Raw genomic sequence first — 14433 nt, forward strand, 5'->3', positions numbered from 1 at the left:
TTTCCCTGTAAGTTAAACCCATATTGCAGATGTGATGCCTATTCTTTTGTTCATCACAGTAAATCATTACACTCTGGCTGGTTTTGTGTTAGTGCTGTGAATCTGAATTCAGGACCTCAGCTTTTGATGTTACGAAATCATGCTGTGCATCTCTACAAACAATGATTACTTAGTCTCATGTATTATATTAATTACTGCTGAGAATTCTGCAAATCGGGAACAGACTAAAAATAATACTGTATAAAAAATTAAAGTGCATGGAGAACTGCTAGAACCCATGCGCCACAACTTACCCCTTGGTTATGTGGCCATAACGGCTGTCGTATTTATTATTATTACCTTAGGGGCCCCAATGTGCTAGGCGCTGTACAAACACTGAATAAAAAGATGGATTGTGCTCACAAACGCTTACAACTAAGTATAACAAGAGACAACTGATAGGGGATACAAGAAAACAATGGGACGATATTGGTCGGCATTACTAGCAGTGCTATCAACACACCTGGTGCCTAATTATTGCCAAGTTATTTTGTAGGCATCACAGCTAAAAGACTTAGCACTATGCCCTTTCTGCCGCAGGTCAACCCATCCCAAAAATGGACATCACGATGCAGGGAGGAAGAAATAAAATTAGCAAGAATTTACCTACAAAACCCATGGCTATCATTGGATTATAAAATCCTACTCACATTCTAGGCAATTCCTGGCATAAAGAAACTTTGGAAAATATACCAATAATTTCATACATAAAACCTAAAAAAACCCATCATTTCTTCTTCGCTTACTATTTCTCAAAGACTAGTATTTTTACACTTCCATGGCCAGTCATAATTTGTATCAAGCATGATGGAGGGAAAAAATCCACTTCATTCCCATTGGAGAACCTTCTGCCCATCAAAATAAGCTCATAGCTACCTAACCACTTTATCTTTTACTGTAACCCTTTTCCTACCTCCTACGCACTTTTATGGCCCCCATCACTGTAGAGTCTCAGAGCTTCACAGTCTTTCATGTGTTTATCCCCACAACACCCCTGTGAGGTAAGGTAGGGCTAATATCCCCATTTCACAGATGGGGAACTGAGGTAGAGAGAGACTAAAAGACTTGGCTAAGGTGACAGAGGAGGTCAGTGACAGAGAAAGGAATTAAACAAAGATCTTCATCATCCCATGCTCGCACCTTGACCGTTGGGCCATCCTTCTTCCCACTTGTGCAGCTTCAGTTGAACTAGGCCTTGATCCTTTTTGCATTTATGCATGTGAGTAACTTTATTCATGAGTGGTCCCATTCCCTCAGGGGCCTGACAGCATGGAGAGAGCTGCTGTACTGAGGCCTTAAACTGTAGGCTCTTTGGGGCAAGGATCTGCTCTTACTATGTGTCTGTAGAGCATCTAGCACAATGGCACCTGGATCTAATGTGGCCTTTGAGAAATCCACACTTGTACAATAATAATACTAATGTGGAGTATGTACATTTACTTAAAAAGCTAACGAGTAATCTCCCAACATACATGATAAAAGTGACATCAGAGCAAAGAACCCCAAGAAGTTAACTTTCCTTTATCTCTAAAGTGTTCCCTAATTTTGCTGCTACTGAGAGATCTCTCTTCATATGGCCAAGGGCTCACACCAAAGTTATAGGGAAAACAATTACAGCGGATCATGTGAAACTCACCCTGACACACCTGAATTTATCTCATCCATAACATATGGAAATTTTAGTTCAGTTTTTACACACAAGGTAAAAAATAAAAATCATCCCAAACTGGGTTTGAGACCTTTCCATTGTCCTTCGTGGAGGAGGATAGTTTTCACTGCTCTGCCATAACAGAGCTAACGAGACGCACTCTGCAGTTTATTATTAGTTATTCTTTCTAAAATATGGAGATAATTGCACAATACGTTTCTATTCCTGAGGTAAAAACCAGATCACAGGCTAATAATAACTTTGAGGCAAACTAAGTCATTAGCCCAAAATTAAGCCTCTGCAGAGTTAACAGTAAGCAACATCTAATTAATATTATTCTTATTCTAAGATGTGGTAATTAATTATTTAGCGACTCTTTACCCCTCCTCATTTCCCCCCCCCATGGCCCCACCCAGCTCAGTTCTTCCACCCTCCCTTCTGTTCCACCTTCCTCCACCCCACAACACAGAAGAATATTTATTTTAAGCACTAAGTGGAAATAGCGTGAGACTCCTGTTTCAGCTTTGCTCTTTTTCCATTTGCCCACCACCAATCTTCTCACCCTATCCTGTTCTATGTTTATGTAGAAATACAAGTGTACAGGGCCAGATTATTAAAAGTACTTAGGTATTTCACAGGATTTTAAAGTGCACCCAGGTGCCTAAGATCCCACTGATTTCAATGCATTTTAGGTGCCAAAGGGCTTTTGAAAATCCCACCAGGTGCCTAAATACCTTTGAAAATCTGGTCCATAGTCAACAGAAAATCCTTGCTCTTTCACTGACTTTGAGTCAGTTACTTCCCCCAAATTAATATTAACTTGAGCTCAAAATTAGAGACACTCAAGTTTCAATTAAGAAAAAACACTTTCTAAACCACTCTTTATTGCTGAAGGGACAAATTCTGATCCCAGTGAAGTCAACGGGAGTTTTGGTACCAGCTTCAATGGGATCGGACTGTGCCCAAAAAGGTGTTTGAATACAATACATTCATCTTGGTTACCTCAAGTACAATGTACTTTTATCATAGATCTAGCTCCCGGTGATCCATTAACAGTCATGTCAAAATGTGTACATGAAAGAAACCTGGGCCCTGATTCCCATTGACATGCAGGCCCCGATGCACCACCCTGGCCCTGTAGGATGGCATTCACAATCACACCCACGTTAAGGCTCTTTTACACTACCAATGCCAGATTCAGGCCCATAGTATCTACCTCTAGTCTCACACTGGTTTCAATCAAGATTTACTCCATTAATGTTAATGGAGAGACACAGGAATAAGAACAGTTTGAGTGAAAGGAGATTCAGGCCCACACATTTCAAAAGAAACTACCATGTTCATTCACTTACGTTTCATGAGTCCCAAAAAAGAAGATAGGGTACTTATTTGCTGGAGGCTTCACAGCTCCCTCAGGGAGTTCATCAATCTGTGGGATAGAAAGGGACACCGGACTGTTACCATGTTCCATCCAATCTCAGAAGCCAGACAAACCACAAAGGTGTGATTGGAGATTTCACAACTTCTTGGAGGTCCCATTCTGTGCTTGGGGCTTGTTTATTTTAATTAGTTTATATTTTATAACAAGTGTATGTGTCTGCGAAGCACCTCAGTGGCAAAACTGAAGAGTCAATTCCTCAATTTAGCCACAGAACAGGGACACTGGGGCAGCCATATGGCAACCTTCTACCACCCTGCACTACCTATGTATCTATCGATGGTACTTATATGGCTCCCATAACCACAGTATCTGAGGGCCTCACGATCTTTAATGTATTTTTCCCCACAACACCCCTGTGAGGTAGGGAAGCATCATTATCCCCATTTTACAGATGAGGACCAGACAGACTAAATGACATGCCTGAGGTCACACAGGAAATTTATGGCAGTGGAGGGACTTGCACATAGGTCTCCTGAGTTCTAAGCTAGCACCCTAACCACCGGACCAACCTTCCTCTCAACCCTCTTCCAGAGAAGTCACATCTCCTGTTCTATTGGACTAGGAATGATAACTTCATCTCCATACCCCATTTGGTCCATGGTCTCTGCTGAGGCTACTAACAAGGCTACGAAGGAATGCTCCTTGTGCTGTGGGTTTTTGTGAGGTGTGTACTTATCTCCCAAGAACTGGACAGAGACCACCAAGCTCATGTCACACTCGTCACCAAACAGACATAGGGCAACAACTTTCAATACAGAACTAGGGCCAGATCCTCAGCGGATGTAAATCAGAGTAGCTGCAGTGACTTAAGCCTGGTGGTGCCACATTACATCAGCTGATGATCTAGCTTCTGAGCCAGCAAGGAACCTGACCTTCTAAGACATTTCATGAAAACTTTTCAAAATTTTGTCTACGCGAATGTAAGTGTTAGGGATCTTATTTAAACTCATATAAAGGAAGAGCAAAGAGTGACTGGGGGTTCAGACTAGTAGCAAGTCCTTAGCTGACCTCAGTATGGCCGCTGGCAAGAACTTCACAGCTATTCTGTGCATTCTTCAATACCAGAAACAGATGTCCAGGACGTTACCTAAGCCCCGGTTTTCACTGACATTCATAACCTGTTTAAATGAGGGCCCACCAATCAGATTATTTCCTGGTTAATTCCTATTTTAAATACAGGTACCAGACTGTAACTGCAGGAAAAAGAATGTGAAGGGAAACATTCAAACCCTGCCACTCACTTACAAATGCAGATTGGTAGCCAGTCAGGGTTTCCATGGCTTTCAGATTGCAACAAATATTATGCTACTTAAAGCTAGAAGTGTCTAAACTTCATACTAACAAGGTCTACGATGATAATTTACCAGGAGCCTGGGGGATGCACCCAATTTGCAGTCACCCCTCATCTTCAGTATGAACAGGAGAGAAACTAGGTCCAGAATGGGCCAGACAATGTGGCTAAAAGGAGCACTGCACATGGGATCACAGTGGCAGTCTCTGCAGCTACATCTCCATGTTAAATTTGAAGTCAGCCATGGACTGCATTGTAGAAAGATGTGGCGTACAATGCCAGTGGAGTTTTTCCTGGAATAAAACTAACAGCTGCAAATCATCTGAGGAGTGAAGACTGATACTGAAGAGTGAAGACACGCTTAGCGTTGAATGCTGATCAGGAGGAACTTTTCTTACACAGAGTCCCAAGGAAGGATATTCACATGACCCTGAGACAGGGGGATGGGGTGTTATATCAGATGATGTTCTGGACTCTGCAGGAGTGAGGATCCTATCCCGAGCACTGTCTGCAGTGCAGCCAGACCACTTGCCACATTCCCTGGCAGCTTCTGTTGCCAGCTATGAGCAGCAACGAGGAGGTATGGGGAAGGGAGGTGTTGAGTTCTCTCTCGGTCTTGCTGCTCACCTGTTCTCTATTCCTCAGTACGTTCATCCATTGACTGACCACCCCACTGCCTTTGTGTCATCTTAGGCAGTCATCAAAGAGCTTTTCACTGTTCTAGAAAATTGTGCACACCACAATCTTTCCAAAAGTTATTAAACGTAAATCTGCACTGGACAGCTCCAGGATGAGCTTGTAAAGCTCCCACTGCCTTACATGTACACTCCAACCTCCCGTTGTGTTGCCGAGGACCAGACATTTCCTACCTTCACTGACAGGGCTGTGACCTACACCCTTCAGATTAAGGTCTCTAGATACTATATGGGGGTGGAGTCCATCTCTAAGGGTATGTCTACACTGTGATAAAAAACCTGCGGCACTGAGTTTCAGAGCCCGGCTCAGGTGACTTGGGCTCGCAGGGTTCAGATTGCAGGGCTACAAAATTGCAGGGTGGACATCTAGGCTTGGGTTGGAGCCCGAGCTCTGAGACCACACAAGGGGTGAAGGTCTCAGAGCCCAGGCTCTGGCCCAAGCCTTAGGGTGACCAGACAGCAAGTGTGAAAAATCGGGACGGGGTGGAGGGTAATAGGAGCCTATATAAGAAAAAGCCCCAAATATTGGGACTGTCCCTATAAAATCAGGACATCTGGTCACCCTACCAAGGCTGAACGTCTACAGTTCAATTTTATAGCCACACAGCCCGAGCCTGGCGACCTGAGTCAGCTGACTGGAGTCAGTCGTGGCCATCCCATGGGTCTTTTATTGCAAAATAGGCATGTCCTTAGTGTCATGCAGGACCCCATCCAGTTACTGTTGAACTCAAAGGCAAAATTTTCATTGAGTTTAGGGGGAAACAGAACTCAGTAATACAGAAGGTTCTCTGTTCTTTTGCGGTTTGATAAGACTCTGTGCAGCCTGCCCACGTGAGACTATTAGGGGAAAACCTGCATGACCTGCCATACAAAAGAGAAACATGACGGGCCCCTTTTGATTGACTGCTGAAGTTACAAATGCCTCTTATTTAACTAACTGAATAACTTCAGCACTCCTTGAAAACGACTACTATTTTCCACAAAGGGATACTTAGGAGGACAGCAGCCACGCTGCCAGCTCCCTGCTGCTGAGCTCAGCCCCAAATCACTGCCATCGTCCAGGATGTTTTGATTAAATCCACTAAGATTTGGATCTGCTATTTCCCTCAATGCCAGCAAGATCAATGCAAGGGGGGAAAAACCCTGAATTGCTCAAACCGGGAACAAAAGAGATAAGTGCACCCATGTTAAGACAGTGTGCTGTAGTCACAGAAACATAGTGAATGAAAGGAGCAACTGTCTACTACACCGCCTAACTGCTGCTTTGTTTTGCTTCTGGAAGGAAACAGACAGATTTTAAAGTGCCTGGTATAACCTGCAATCAAATTGGAGGGGGTTGTTTTTTTCTGAAGCAAAACAGACGGTGCACTGACTCTTGAGCCACGCTGTGCATGAATCTGATCTGTGCATTGACCACATCATAATCATTTAGTTCAATTACCCCTAAAATAAAGCAGGTGGTTTCAGATTTCCAGTTTTCTCTCCTTTACTTCTGTTGCTTTCAGCTGCTTAATGAATAACAACAGCTTTCTTTCTAAACAAGCTTAGCACAGTAGCGCCTCCCAGCATTTGGTTGCTCGCCAAATGGCCCAACTTTGGAGCCCTTTTACTAGGCTTGTGGTAATTAAATGCAACGTGCGAGGTGCAGGTCTGCAAGTGGAACATGCACTCCCCACATTGAGTGGTACATGCACCCCCCACAGCACTAGTTGGCGCAGGGGTTTTAGAAAAGCATGTTGCTAAGGTCAACAAACATGAGTAACAGATCAGACAATTTCTGCAATCTCCTTGAAAGACCTTATTGTATTCAGTTTATATATGATTGTGGGCTGGGATTGTACGTAACTTCTGTGGGGGCAGATGGGACAGACTATACTGACTAGACCAGAGGTGGGCAAACTACGGGCCACATCTGGCCCGCGGGACCCTCCTGCCCGGCTCCTGAGCTCCTGGCCCAGGAGGCTAGCCCCCGGCCCCTCCCTGCTGTTCCCCATCCCCCGCAGCCTCAGCTCGCTCCGCCGCCAGTGCAATGCTCTGGGCAGCAGGGCTGCGAGCTCCCGGGGCAGTCCAGCCGCAGAGCCCAGTGCTCAGTGCTATGCGGTGCGTGGCCGGCTTCGGCTGAGCGGTGCGGCTGCCTGTTCTGGTGCAGCCGTGCCGCCGGCCACCGGTGCTCCAGGCAGTGTGGTAAGGGGGCAGGGAGCGGGGGGGGAGGGGGTTGGATAGAAGGCAGGGGAGTTTGGGGGTGTGGTCAGGGGGCGGGGGTGTGGATGAGCTCAGGGCAGTCAGAAGGCGGGGAGCAGGGGGGTTGAATGGGGGCAGTCAGGGGACAGGGAGAAGGGGTGGTTGGATGGGGCAGGGGTCCCGGGGGGCAGGCAGGAATGAGAGGAGGGGTTGGATGGGGCGGCAGGGGGCAGTCAGGGGTGGGGTTCTGGGGACAGTCAGGGGACAGGGAGCGGGGGTGTGAGTGGATGGGGCAGGAGTCCCGGGGGGCCATCAGGGAACGGGGGGTTGGATGGGGCAGGAGTCCCGGGGGGGGGAGGCATCAGGGGGTGAGAAGCAGGGGATAGGGGATGGGGGCCAAGCCACGCCTGGCTGTTTGGGGAGGCACAGCCTCCCCTATCCAGCCCTCCATACAATTTCCAAAACCTGATGTAGCCTTCAGGCCAAAAAGTTTGCCCACCCTGGTCTAGATAATACTAAGAATGTGCCAGACCAGTATGGATTTTTGGGAAAATAAGTGTTAAGTGGATTTCCCGGGAAATCCATATGGAGAGGTTAATGCAAAAACCGAGTCATTTGACACTATGCCCTCAAGAAAGGGTCATTGTCTGGTGATTACCTGTTACAGAAGGCCAAGAGCAGAGGCCCGAGCTGTATGAAGAAATGGCTGATCTGCCCAGCCTTGGTTCTGAAGCAAAGATGGATGAACTTGTAACCAAGGAAAAAACCTCGTTGTGGGGTTTGAAGCACTAAAACCTACCAGAGTCCTAGGTTGGAGTTGGGGTGACCTCTGGGGTAAGCCTTTTAGCATGTGTATAGGTGCTTTTCTTGTCTTAATGTTTTCTCTAAAGCGGTTTCACCTTAAGAATCAGTGTGCTTGCTTAAAAGGAGCTGGGTGGTAACTTATCACTCTTGGCAATACACTGTTCATCGCCTTCAGAGTGAAAGCGAAGTGCAGACACTGGCCTGTTTAGGCAGTCTGGCTTGCTGGGGATATCACAGTGTCGAGCAGGGAGCTGTGCAGCCTTAAAATCCCTGGTCAGGAGGGAATGAAACGTGAGTCTCCACCCAGAGGAGAGGTGACTGCTGGGAGCAAGAAGGCCCAGTGGGTGCCCTTGGTGGGCCATGGAGGAAGAACACAGGTGCAGTTGTCCTGAAACTGCAAAACCACATAAAGGACAATTTTGCCATAATTTTTCATGCACAAATCCTTTTAGTTTGTAAACAACCTCAATAAGGGCCCAGCCTTGCAGCGTACTAGCTGGCTCCTCATGTAGTATTCCCAACTCATTCCTGAAGGCTGGGTTTCGTAGCATTTAAGCCACAAGTAGCTCCACTGGAAGCAAGGAGACTGTTTGGAGAGTGAGGTACTAACTCTCTGGGCTACACTGTGGCGATTAAACCACAGTCCTGTCTGGGGGTGGTGCCGAGCTCCGCGTTCCTAGGAGAAGCACTGGCGAGACTGTGCTCCAGAGAAGCCCAAACCTTCATAGAGCTGCTTCTTGCACATGGGGGAGATGCAGCCTGTTCCATCCACTAGGATAGAAGAGATTGTTCCCTTTTGTGTGATGCCCCACTGTGCAGGCTAGTGCAGAGTGGGGGGGGCCATGACCCCTCCTCTTCCTCCCTGCCCCCCTTTTCGGGTGTTCAGCTTCCCAGCAGGCCCTACGGTCCCTGGAGCTCAGGGGCTGTTACTATCAGCAGTGCTTGCACAGCTACCCAAGGGAGAAAACAGCAGATTTTGGCTCTACATTTGGAATAATGGAACATTTCCTAGAGCCCCACTAACTTACACCTGGCCACCAAGGGTCTATACAGGCAGTCGCAGCACATAGTCATCCCAGCCACATCCTCTTTCCCTTAGGAAGGCCTCCTGTGCTGGGAGGTAGCACGGTACGCAGCCACGGCTCTGGCTCTTGGCGGTGTGGCAATCACCCCATGTAGGGGGAAGCAATCAGCTGAGATGGTTTTCTGGCTGCTTGGTGCCATCAGAGCAGAAGCTGGCCCATTATGTTTGACAAGGTATTCTATATGGCAAACGTATTTTGCTATCACGAAAACGTGACGCAAACAGGAAAGATTAACTTGACTGTGCACAGATACATATGTGGATGTAGAAACCACAAAAACAGGGCATTTAAATTGCAGAGCAGTAACCACTGACTTATGATATGCAGTAAGTGCCTTTGACTGGAAAAAGCACACAGAAGCACTGCAGAAATCCAAATCTCCCACTGAAATTTCTGGAGTCAGAGTACAGCAATCAAGTCAAACTGCAAACTGGTTAAAGTTGCTCATTATTACCAACAAAGACAAAGCATCTTGATATTCTGCAATTAGCTAATTAACAGAAAGAATGGCTAAAAGCAACCTTATTCAGAATCTATTGGTGGAACAGATTACTCGCTTTCCACCATGCTGGCGTTTTTATCTCCATCAATTTACCCATTTCAGCTAAAGAAGGAAAATACATGTTTTTTAAATAGAGTAGTGTAAGCTACTGGGAGCCACCAGAATGAACAGATCCTTTTTTCAGCAATTATTTAAAATAATACATCTTTCAACAAATGTCTAATATCATGTCTTTCTTCCCAGAGGAACCCAAAGTACTTCACAAATTATGAACATATTGCTTTAGTGAAATGCAATCACCATCACAGCTTCACCAAATGTAGTCTTCCTTGCACCTTGTGCTATGGAGGGCAGGTCTAAGTAATCAGGCAAATACCAGATGTGCATGGATATAATTTCCATGCAGCATACTTTGCATGTAGACCTTCACCTCCATTATTTGAAACTCTGGTCCAACAAATGTTTTCCATCACTAGTTTCTATTATCCTAATTCTGTGGTACTTAAATCAAGCCAAACTTCCATAGAAATTGCCTAAGAACTGCAAAATTTGGCCCTCGATTTTCAAGACTGCATATCACTTTAACCAAAGCATAATTCTTCCTCTGCTGTGGATCATACCCTAAAACTACAAGTGGGCAGTGCATTTTTCACCGGCTTTTAAAAAAAAAAAAAACTTCACAAAAGGGTGGGACTACAAACAGAATCTAACAATAAAAAATAATTACTCCACTCTAAAAGTGAAAAAAAGAAAAGACTCTAGGCATGTGAAAGTAGAATCAGCAAAAAAAAAAGAAAAAAGAGCAAAATGGCATCTCTGCTGCTGGAAGTGACTGAAGATTACTGTACGCACAGCAAGAAATGACAATATAAAGGCATCAATCCTTCCTTTGCTTCTGTGCATGCTCAGGACCACAACAAGATTTAAAGAAGACAATGAAGAGTTAACTGAAGCCCAAATAATCCAGGCGGGCATGGCCTTGCTAAGCAGAAGCAGCAGTCCTGCAGTTGAATGCATCTCTAATTAGCACCATATTTACAAAAAACCCGATAGTTAAAATTTATTAATGGCTGCGTTGCCTTAATCTTCAATATGAAGCTGGGACCCAGGAGCTTATGACTCTGATCCAACAAACCACTTAAGCATCTACATAACTTCGAAGCCAACAAGACTATTTATGTGCTTAAAATTATGCACATGCTTAATTTTTTGTCTGGATCAGGACCTACCCTTCCCAGAATGCAATGTTCCACCTTGATCCAGATGGTCACATGAAGGCAGCTGCAAATTGCTCCATTTTCTGCTAACAAAGTGTATCCCCAGCAAGCTCTCAATGATGTTTTTGCAATATTACTGTTAGCCACCAGGTGGCGCAATTGCTAGGTCTGTTTCTTTGAAGGTATAGGAGTTGAGTTGAGAGAAATCTTGTTGCTAACTTTGGAGGTTGGTTAAAACAACAAGTAAGCAGAGTAGAGTTTGTTGTGCCTGAATTTCTCTGTCCGACTGAATCGCTTCTGATGCAGAGACGTTGCCTGCAGGTTATATGCACCCAAGCAAACCAAGCTTCACATGTTGCCAAAACAGGACAGTCCTTGAGTGGGCAAAATTTGGCCACCCTGGTTTGTGGTCTTACCCCTAAGATATAAAGGTTTGTGAATCCTGAGTAAAGAATAAACGAGCTTGAAAATAAAAACCAAGGTAGCTAAGTTGTTGAAACAACAACAAATGACAAATTTTACAGGCTGCATGAGCACAAATACCTCCATTCTCTCCTGCCAGCTTCATTCTCATGAGCCAGTGGGAGATTAAAACTGACAAAAGTCCTGCTCTCTGCTATGCTCAGAGATCAAAAATTCTGCCACGTTCTACATCCTGTCTGCCCATAGCTGTCGGGAAGGGTGGCCTGAAGGCATGATATGCTCATTCACAATACTGGGTTTGTTATTGTTGGGTTTTACAGTGTTGAAACTGCGATTTTATTACTTTACTGGGGGGCAGGGATAAAGTGGGAAATGTCAAATCAGGGCTGAATCAAATATTTGGGCTTGTCCACTGGATCATAATTCTTTCATCTACATGAAGAGTGCTTTGAGTGTGGACCTTTGGCCAAACACATAAAACCAAATTCTTTAACCAGAGCCTCATGCATTCCACACCCCTGTGCTCCAGAATCCAACTTTCATTAAAAAAAAAAAAACCCAAAACAAAAAAAAAGTTGCTAGCCCTTACCATGGTGAGGGTAACCTCAAAAATGTAAACAGCTCCTGTGCTGACTCCTGTGGTCTGCGGACTGACTTTTACTAATCATTTTCAGATTTAATTAATTTTTAAAAATCCCTCCATTTTTTAATATGGGCTTGCCACACCATTTCCAATCTGCCACAGCTGATGTCAGGAGTCTTGCTGCAGAGTTTCAGTCCAGCTTACTGCAGAATACACAAAGTCTTGTATATTATGTGGCCCAGGACCAGCCCTATTTGAAAAGGCAATGGGACCTAGGGAGACTGCAGGTATCAGAATGCCGAAGGGAGCTGGCAGATCCTAAAAGATGTAATACTAGAAGCTCAACATCAAGCTATTGTGACGCAGAGGGGAGATAAGAAGAGCCACAGGAGAACAATATGGTTGAACAGGGAGCTTTTTAGCGATCTAAAAACCAGAAGGGATACATACAGGAAATGGAAGGAGGGGCATGTCATCAAGGAAGTTTACACGGGAATAGCACGAGAGTGCAGGGACAAAAATCAGGAAAGCCAAGTCAAAGAATAAGTTACAGCTAGCAAGAAAGGTTAGAGACAACAGGAAGGGGTTCTACAAATATGTCTGACAAAAAAGAAAGATCAAGGATGGTGCGGGTCCGCTGCTCAATGGAGGTGGTGAGCTGATAACAGAAGATGATAGGAAGGCAGAGATGCTCAATGCCCACCTTGCTTCAGTCTTCTCACAAAAAATAACATGTGACTGGATGACTAGCGCAGTTACCATAGACAATAAAGGGGAAGGGATGCAGATCAGGATAAGTAAAGAATAAGTCAGAGATCTCCTGACTAATTTGAATGAATTCAAGTCAGCAGGGCTTGATGCTACTCACCCCAGGTGCTGAAGGAATTAGCTGAAGATATTGCACCATTGGCTATAATACTTGCAAACTCCTGGATGACAGGAGAAGTCCCAGAACACTGGAGAAGGGCTAACATGGTGCCCATCTTTAAAAAAAAGGAGAAAAGGAGGAGCTGGGGACCTATAGACCAGTCGCCTGACTTCGATATCTGGGAAGCTACTCGAGCAATGTATAAAACATTCAATTTGCAAATACCTGGAGGATGAAGGGTTGATCATGCACTTACTAAGAACCAACCACGCCCAGGGCCAGCCCACAACATTTCGGCACCTGAGGCGGGGAGCTCAAATGACGCCCCCATGCCCCCTTGCTTGGGCCAAAACTTTGAAAGGTCTCAATTCTGCCTTCTTCCTGTTCTACTCCTCTCATGGTACTGCTCTGTTACCTACCCCAATAAAGGGGAACAACTTAAAATGCCTTGTTCCAAAATTTGAAGTAATACTTAACTTTCAAAGGCCTGAACAGCAAATGTAACTTTTCTTGTCTGCATAGTAAACACTGGCATTTTTATCTGTTTGAATAATCAAAGTGGTGCTTCCTGTGCAAAGACGTGAACTGCTTCCTGAAAGTCCACAGTCTGGGCCAGCTCATGCTCTACTGAGATGGTTGCAAGGCCGACCAGCCTCTCCTGTGTCATTGTGGAGCAATGTCCTTGATGTTTTTATTAACTTCAGCTTGGAGAAGCTGCGTTCTCCACTGGCAACTGTTAAAGGAAGTGTCAGAAGTATGCGCAGAGCAACAAAAGCATTTGGAAAGAGGGTGGTCATCTTATTTGTGCACATATATTCCAGAACAGCCTTTGGAGTTGATCCTGCTAAAATGTATCTTGAAAGGGCTTTCAGTTCATCACCTAAATCACTCGCATCAATATCACGCATGTCATCATGTGTCAACACTGTCTCTAGTGCCCTGCATTGCTGGTGTAGGTCTTCTTCAGGTATAGTGAGGAGTTTGGGAATATCATACAACATCCCAAATATACTGCTGTGTTCCTTGAGCTACATGAAACGTTCAACTGCTTGTATTGCACAATCTAGCACCTGGTTAAAGAATTCAGCTTTGAATTGTTGTGTGGGGTCTTTTATGGGATTATCCCGTGTCTCGTAATCAAAATGTTTTCTTCTTCTTTGGTGACTCTTGTATTCTTGAATGGGTGGGAAAATAGCTTCAGTGTGAAGTTCCTCTGCCAGCTTCTGCGCACTCTTCAGAACGTTTTGAAATCCCTCATCTGACTGGTAAGACTGTCAGTATGACTTTGCTTTGTCCAGTTGTTCCATTGTTCCAGATATATCAAGGTCAACACCTTGGAGTCTCTTGCTTACAACATTTATTTCAAACAGTATGTCATGCCACAACACTAAGCCACACAGAAATTTGAAGTTATGTATATTTCTGGTGATTCCATTTCCCTCTGCCACTGTTCTCCCACGAACAGTTCCTGTCATAGCATTATCCTCCATAATGGCAACTATGGCATCATCTATCTTCCCAATTTGGTGTTTGATAGGCTTTATTGCCTCCACTTGACTTTCCCATCATGTGGCACTCAGTGGTTTCAGTGTCAGAGAGGATGTTCCCAGATGTTGCTTCAAAATTTGCCATCGATGAGTTGATGCAGAGAAAAAT

At 44.9% G+C, this 14433-nt stretch overlaps 1 protein-coding gene across 1 annotated transcript in view; it reads right to left on the reverse strand.

Moving 5' to 3' along the window:
* Window positions 1-14433, reverse strand: part of HDGFL3 (HDGF like 3) — a 57602-nt gene that overhangs the window by 15187 nt on the left and 27982 nt on the right. The window contains exon 2 of the mRNA XM_084640599.1: window positions 3040-3116. Coding sequence (XP_084496725.1) covers window positions 3040-3116 — 77 coding nt within the window. The remainder of the gene's footprint in view (window positions 1-3039; window positions 3117-14433) is intronic.

This window comes from Lepidochelys olivacea (assembly GCF_965140295.1).
Source record: "Lepidochelys olivacea isolate rLepOli2 genome assembly, chromosome: 10".
In the NCBI taxonomy this organism is placed as follows: domain Eukaryota; kingdom Metazoa; phylum Chordata; order Testudines; family Cheloniidae; genus Lepidochelys; species Lepidochelys olivacea.